Here is a 7,834-nt window from a genome sequence, read left to right on the forward strand (position 1 = left end):
TGGGCAAGGCAGTCGGAGCCAACTTCCCTCCTGCAATCTTCCTGCAAGGGAGGTGTCCCCTTCCCCCCAGCTCTTCCTGAAGTAGCCCTTTGGGGGCCTTCTGGACCCCCTCCATCTTTCCCAAAGGGGGCTGGGGAAAGGGGTCAGGGCGAGGAGGACTCACCCAGGAGAAGGCCGGAGAGGCAGGTCAGCCGGGCCAGGAGCTGCATGCTTCCAGCGAGGAAGGTTCCTGGCTTGTGTCTGTGGGGGGCAGTCCTGGGGGTTTATATTGGGGGCCGTTGAGGGGGTGTCGGTCAACTGTGGAGCCAGCTCAGGACGCCCCAGACAGCAGGACAGGGGACGGCCGGCACCGGCCCCACTTCAAAGCCTGCCCAGGTGACAGGGATCTGCTTCCCGCAGGGGGCAGCCGGCCTGGCCCCACCTGGAGCAGCCCCCCACCCCGTCTGCCTTTCATGTCCCGAAGAAGAAAAGAGGGCCTGGGGGGGACAATAAACAGACGTGGCCGAAAGTGTCTCTTTGATCACCCAAAGATGAAAAGGGACTTACCCCAAACAGCTGATGCAAATGGGCCAAGGGTCTCCTTTCACACCACCCCCAATACCCTCAGATCCTCTGGCAAGGGGTCCCCCTTCCCAGAGAGGACAGCCCCATCCCCAGTCCTGCAAGGCGAGCTCCCCCCACTGCTTGCCCCCAAAGAGCCCCCTCCCCACCTTTCGATAGAACTTGGATCGAACACTTTTCACACTGCTTTTACCCTGTTTCGTTTTATATCCATATTTGTTTTCATTATTTTACTATATTTTATCATCTATTTTATTGTGTATATTTTGTTTTATTTATTGTTTTGTCTTATTAATAAATCGGTGGGTTTATTAGTGCAATTAATCAGTGGGACAACTTGCCCCCCCAGAAGTTGTGAATGCTCCAACACTGGAAGTTTTTAAGAAGAGATTGGACAGCCATTTGGCTGAAGTGGTGTAGGGTTTCCTGCGTGGGCAGGGGGTTGGACTAGAAGACCTCCAGGGTCCCTTCCAGCTCTGTTCTTCTATTCTGTTTTATTATTTGACTGGCCCAAGTTTTGGTGGGGTTTCCCAAGGGGGGGATGGGCTCTCCAAAAAAGATGCTGCAGGGTGGATAATAAACCGGGTTGGGGAAAGGGGGGGGCTACAGTTTGCAGGCTGCCGGTGCCCTCCGCAGAGATGGGCCCCAGAGGGGGGTCTTGCCTGCCACCCGCATTGATGCAAGCAGGCTGGGGGTCACAGTTAGGAATATGAGTCACCTGACAGGTATTTGGGCTAGAAATATATAAACCAGGATAAACATTTTAGTGCTATATCTTTAAGGGAATGCAAGAGCATGCAATTGGGTGTGTTTTCTCAAATGGCCATAAGATGGAGCCAGAAACCTGGTTTGTCTTAGTCTTAATCTCAGAAGAGAGTTTGTCTCCATCTCTGTTTCCTTCTGTTTGGAAAGTATTGCCGATGCTCCATTTCTTCTAATTGACTGATATTACTGGATTTAATGTAACTCTGATACTGAACTGTTTCTGACACTGGAATTTGATATTTGGATTATCCCTGGATTGAAAACTGACTGAATTTACCTGTGAATGACTTTTGGACTGCTTATTTTGGACTTTGCTTAAACCTTTCTGGAAGTAAAAACCTACATTTACTGTACAGTGTATCTGTGTGCTCTGTGTGTGTATTATTCCAACGCTCCTCTCAAATACGTCTCCCTGTATATGCGCTCGTTCTCCTAACGGGGAATTACCTCAACAGTCATAATACTAAACAGGCACAAAGTTGGGAACCGCCCGGAACAGTGTGTGTGTCTGTTTCCTGCAGCTGCTGACAAGCTGCCCAGCCTGCATGCCAATGGAGAGGAATTTTTTTAAAAAAAGTGGGGGGGGGGGGCCCTCTTTGGTCAGCCAACCTTCCTGAGCTTCTGCCTTTTGAATCAAATTTGCGAGTCAGAAAAGAAACTTCTGGATTTTTTGCTACCATAAATGTTTTCAACCTGTTTTCAGAAGGGGGAACTTCAATTCTCACAATTCTCCAGCCAGCAGCGCTGAAGCCCACTCCTCTTAAAGGGGCCCAGGTTGAAGAACACTGCCCTAGAAGAACAAGGGTCTCTGTGTGTGTGTGTGTGTGTGTGTGTGCGATACCCCACAGCTGCCCCACTCCACACCCTCCCCAAAAGACACACCTGTTTCACCAGCAATAAAAATGATGGAGAATCAAGAGGAAGAGGGCAGATTCGGGAGGGGGAGGAGGTTTTTTTTCCCTTTGTGGACTTCCTCTCCTTCCCAGCTACCCTTGCCAAGACACCCCCTGGAGACCCCCACTCACTATTCCACTCCCGGGGTTGAGGGAAGCTTTCTCCAATCTGCTTTTCTTTTTCTTTCTTTCTTTCTTTCTTTTTTTCCCTCCCCCTTCCTTTCTTCTTTCCTCATCTTCCTTCCTTCTGTTTTTCTTTTCTTTTCCCTTTTTTCTTCCGTCTCTTCCCTCCCTTTGTTCCTTTTCTTCCTTCCCTTTACTCCCTCCCTTCCTCCCTCTTCTATGTTTCTTTTTCTCATGCATTCATTACATTGTTATCCCATGTTCATTATTTTTGCAAACAACTCAAGGTGTTGAACTCAAACATGCCTTCCTCCTCCTATTTCTCCAGCACAACCACCCTGTGAGGTGGGCTGTGCTGATAGAGAAACGGGCCCAACGTCACCCAGACGAGATGAACCTTTCAGGGCTAAGGCAGGACTTGCCCTCGTGGTCTCTTGCTTTCTACCCTGGAGCCCGAACCACCACGAGACCCACCAGCAGCCGAAGGCTCTGCCAAGGCGGGGGGACCAAGTTCCTGCCCTCCCTTGCCCTTATAGGCCCCCTTCTGCCCCAGGGGAAGGGTCTTCCTGGGGGAGGGTTTCGAAGCCAAGGGACAGCCCCCTCCCCACCTATTCTCTTTCTTTCCCTGAGGACAGACCCAGGCGTGGAGGAGAGAAGTGCCAGGATGCCCGTCCATCCTTCCTGGCCACCCCAGTCCATTTTCCTCCTGGCACAGGGAGACCCAGCAAATGCAAAGCATCCAAAGAGGAAACGCGAGGTGGGTGGAGCAGCCACTGATATGCTCAACCCCCAAAAACCTCGTCCCTCCCCCCACATACACCTGATCACAGACCTGATCTGGGCACTTGGGGGGCAGGCCTCCCCCCCTTGCGAAATCCCACAGACGCACTTCGAGGGAGCCATGTAAAATCCAGACGATAACACGGGATATGGAAAAAAATACATGTATTAAGAGAAAATACACCGCATTATGTACAAATCACACCATTGGCTCTATACAGAGGGATTTCTGGGAGGGTCTTCCTTGGCAGGTGAGGAGGGAGGGAGGGAGCCCCTCGGCCTTTCCTTCCCGGGACGCGTCTCCCAAAAGGGTCAGTCCAGTGTTCCTGGATTTGAAAAGAACACACGTTTTTGAGAATTCCGTTTTTCTCCTGGGCAAAGTATTTTCTCTCTCTGCTTCCTGGGTTAAATCATGCAGTCTTTCTGTTGCCTTTGTTATTGACAATAGAGAATAGAGCTGGAAGGGACCTTGGAGGTCTTCTAGTCCAGCCCCTCCTCAAGCAGGAAACCCTACACCATTTCAGTCAAGTAGCAGTCAAGTCTCTTCTGGTGGCAAGCAGTTCCACTGGTTAATTGTCCTCCCTGTTAAGAAGTTTCTCCTTAATTCCAGGTTGCTTCTCTCCTGGATTAGTTTCCATCCGTTGCTTCTTGTCCTGCTGCCTTCAGGGGCTTTGAAGGATAGATTGACACCCCCCCCCTTCTCTGGGACAGCCCCTCAAATGCTGCAAGACTGCTATCATATCACCCCTAATTCCTTTCTTTGTCTTGCAATCTAATTTTGTCTAACGTTTTTGAATTGTCTTGCAATTTAATTAGAATAGCTTGCACCACTTCAATTCTTGAGGGCTTTGTTCAGATTTTGACCCCCGGGGTCCAGAAATAGCACAAAACAGTGGCAAGAAGAGCCAACAGTTTATGCGGCTGGGCCCAGGAAAACTTTTTGAGACAGGTGGACTCCAATTCCCAGAATTCCCCAACCAGCAGGAATTCTGGGAGTTGAAGTCCACCCACTTTAAAAGTTACTAAATTTGAGAAACTCTTGTCTAGTCCATCAGCTTATCTTCACAGTGGCCCACTGCCTGCCCAAGGAAGCCCACCTGTCTGCCAGCAGGTAGCCTTTGGGGGAGGCCCACAACCATCAAGGCTAAGAGCCTTAGTAAGGCCACACCCGGAATATTCTGCATCCAGTTTTTGGTCACCACACTATAAAAAAGACCTTCAGACTCTAGAAAAAGTGCAGAGAAGAGCAACCAGGATGTTGAGGGGACTGGAGGCTGAAACATACTATGAACGGTTACAGGAACCGGGCCTGGTTAGTCAAGGCAAGAGAAGGACCAGGGGAGACAGGAGAGCAGCCTTCCAGTATTTGAGGAGGGGCTGCCACAGGGAGGAGGAAGGGGGTCAAGCTATTTTCCAAAGCACCTGAAGGCCAGACAAGGAAGAATGGATGGAAACGGAACAAGGAGAGACTCAACCTGGAAATAAGGAGGAATTTTCTGAGAACAATCCCATGGAAGAGAAGTTGCCTTCAGAAGTTGTGGGAGTTTCATCCCTGGAGGCTTTCAAGAAGAGGCTGGATTGCCGTGGTGAAGGGTCTGCTGCTTGGGTGGGGGGGGGTTGGACTAGATGACCTCCAAGGTCCCTTCCAACTCTGTTAAATAAACGATCTGTTAAAAGAGTCCTTCATCCCCATCATCATTATGAAGCCACCCAACCAGTTATGTTTATTTATGCTCCTTTTTATCCCAGCCCCCAAACGCTATGGTTGAAAAGACCCGGGAAAGCTTTTAATAAAGCTGTCAGTCACACAATGACCCTGAAGGTGGTTTGGTTTGGCTGCTGGGGGGAATTAAACACCCCAGCAAATATTTTCCAGATGCACAACCAGGGTCCTTACCTTCCAGGAAGGCAAACTCATCCAGGGCTTCAATGGCATTGTCTGCAGAAGGGAAAAACCGACACCCATTTTATTTTATTTTATTTTAAACTTAAGATTTGTTGTTGGTGAGCATATGCTGTTGAATGGTTTTGACCGGAGGAAATTTAGAACAGAATGAAACATATAATAGAAAATGGTATGGAGGAAAAAAAGAACAAATAGAAATCTGTGGTAAGAAAAAAAGAAAAATTAAACCCAGCTCCATCCCACCAGAGCCCACAACAACTGAAAAAGCCCAAAGACTAAAAATTGAAAACTGGACTTTTGTGAGCTGGACTGGTGGGCTGGAAATGTTACCACCAGGTGATTTTTTTTTGTCATGGCTCAGACCAACTTGGGTGAGGGTCAGGCCACCCGCAGACTGGACGGGTGACCAACCCACAAGCGGAGCCCATTCGATGGGCCCTGGAGAAGTGGGAAAGGCTGGGAAGGGGTGTGTGTGCTGCCCCCTCCAGGATGGCAACTTCCCCCTCCACCCCCTCCCCCAAATGGTAGGCGGGCTCAGCTGGAGCTGCTGCAGCCCAGTTGCACAGACCAGGTCCTTGCTGATCAGTGGGAGGAGGAGGAGGAGGAGGACTGGGGGGGGGCTTGGGGGCTTTGTTGTTTCCATGCAGACGTTTCGTGATCCAGCTAGGTAACAGCATCAGGGCTAGAAGGGAGAGGGGTTTGCAAAGAGGAGGTGGCTAACCCACCCAGGTCCTTCCTCTGCAGAGTCTTCCTCTTCCCGTGCTGGGTGTGGATGAAGGCGTCCTTGGAGATGGTCTCCACAAACAGCTCCTGGGGAGGCAGAAGGGGCAGGGAGGGAGGAGGGAGGCAGGTCAGACAAGGGACAGGCAGCGGTTCCACTGCAGGGGCCTCAGGCAGCCCTCCCTAGTGGTGGGAGGGAGGCGGAGCCTCTGGGGAAGCTGGGCAGAGACCTCCGCCCCCAACCCTGGCCGGCCAAGGGCAGCTTGAGGCCCCTCTGTGTGTGTGTGTGTGTGTGTGTGTGTGTGTGTGTGTGTGTGACATGGGGGGAGTCCTCCTCCCTGCAAGGGAGCTCCCGCCTCCCGGCCCTCCTTTGCCCAGCAAAAGTGGCTCCCTCCCTGCAAGGTAGGACGGAGAGTCCCAGCTGGCAGCAGAAGAGAATCTCCCTGGAGTTCCACCCTGGGCCTTGATCCGCCTGCTCAGCTGGGAGTCTCCTTAGCCAACCAGGTCAACCTCTGAGCCTGAGCAGAGCGCTTGTTCCAGCCTGCCCGGGATCTCCACGTGGTGCCCCATCCCACCCAGAGCGAGACTGAACAGCGCCCTCTGGCGGCGACGAGCAGAAAACAGCGAAACCACGCCCCACCTCGCGCAGGCAAGGCCGGCTCCTGATTGGGCCGGGAGGCGCCGCCCCGCCCACTCACCGCGGCGCGCGCCAAGATGAAGACTGCCTCCTGGCTGGCCAGGCTGACGTCAGGGTCGGCCTTCACTAGCGCCTTCACGCGAGACAGCGGAAGCCGAGCCGGACGCGAAGGCCCCGCCGGCGTTGTTGTTGCTGCCGCCGGCGCCGCTGCCGGCGCTTCGAGCTCCTCCGGCACCCCGGCGCTTCCCGCCACTGCCGCCGCCGCCATGGGCGCCGCCATCTTGGCCACTAGTGCGCCTGCGTGGCCGACGCCATCGCTTTTGAAGCTACGCCCCCTACGTGCTCCTGCGCCGCTTTGCCGGAGGGAGGGAGGGAGGGAGGAAGAAAGGGGGTGGGGAAGGGATGGGCGCCCGGGGGCGCCACCTCGCGGCGAACGCGTGACTTGGCGGAACGTGCGAAGCCCTTAAATCTGACACAAAGTAAAATACGCTGCCCTAAAAGCCCCCCGCCCCCCCCCCAAAAAAAATCAAATCCGGGGTGTGTTAATTGTTGCTTTTTGTTCTAATCTGCTCCCCACCTCACCCTTCTCGTGTTTTGATCCGGCTTTAATCTCCCACCGCCTCGGACGGATCAATCCCGCCTCTCCCCCTGGGCAGGCAGCTCACCCGGGCCATAAGTAGAATATAGAGCACCGGAGGATTCCTCCTTTTCTTCTACTTTGCCTTTCTCACCACGGGTGTTAAGTAAATCATATGGTCCTTAAGCGAATCTGCCCCCCCCTCGCAATTGATTTTGCTTGTCAGAAGCCGGCCAGTTGCCAAGGGTCCAAATTTGGATCACGTGACCTTGGTCGTAAGTGTGAAAAACGGTCGTAAGTCCCTTTTTTTTTCGGTGCTGTGGTCCCTGAAGGGTCCCTAACCAATGGCTGGAAGTCAAAGCCCGCCTGCGATGCCAGGCTAGCAGTTTTTCAGCCGCTTGGTTAGATGCCTTTTTTTTTTTTTTTTCAAATGGAGGCATTGTGGAAAGAAAAGAAAAAAGAAAGAAAGAAAAAGGAAAGCAACAGGGCAAAAAGAAAGAATGAAAGAAAGAAGAAAAACAAAAAAGAAAAGGCAAGAAAGAAAAGAAAGAAGAAAGAAGATAAGAGGAAAGAAAGGAAAGAAATGAAGGAAAGCAAAAGAAAAGGGAGAAGAAAGAAAGAAAAAATGAAAGAGAAGGGAAGAAAGGAAAGCAAAAGTGAAGAAAGGAAAGAAAAAAGCAAAAAAGAAAGAAGAAAAAGGGAAGAAAGAAAAAGAGGGAAAGAAAGGAAAAGGAAAGCAAAAGAAAAGGAAGAGAGAAAGGAAAGAAAGGAAGAAAAAAGAAAAATGAAAGACAAAGAAAGAAGGAAAGAGAAGGGAAGAAAGGGAAGAACAAGTGAAAAAGAAAAAGAAAGAAAGAAAACCTCTGGGCGCG

At 51.5% G+C, this 7,834-nt stretch overlaps 1 protein-coding gene across 1 annotated transcript; it reads right to left on the reverse strand.

The window, feature by feature from the left end:
- Nucleotides 1–3,270: 3,270 nt before the first annotated feature.
- On the reverse strand, nucleotides 3,271–6,691 carry POLE4 (DNA polymerase epsilon 4, accessory subunit). Its single transcript, XM_026690393.2, has 4 exons — nucleotides 6,447–6,691; nucleotides 5,754–5,838; nucleotides 5,020–5,061; nucleotides 3,271–3,448 (listed from the first exon to the last, which is right to left on the reverse strand). Exons 1-4 carry the CDS (start codon nucleotides 6,663–6,665, stop codon nucleotides 3,435–3,437), a joined length of 360 nt encoding a protein of 119 aa, XP_026546178.2. The 5' UTR covers nucleotides 6,666–6,691; the 3' UTR covers nucleotides 3,271–3,434.
- Nucleotides 6,692–7,834: the final 1,143 nt, after the last annotated feature.

Source organism: Notechis scutatus, chromosome 1 (assembly GCF_049901735.1).
Source record: "Notechis scutatus isolate UNSWTSFEM ecotype Mainland chromosome 1, rNotScu1.2, whole genome shotgun sequence".
Taxonomy (NCBI): Eukaryota; Metazoa; Chordata; class Lepidosauria; order Squamata; family Elapidae; genus Notechis; species Notechis scutatus.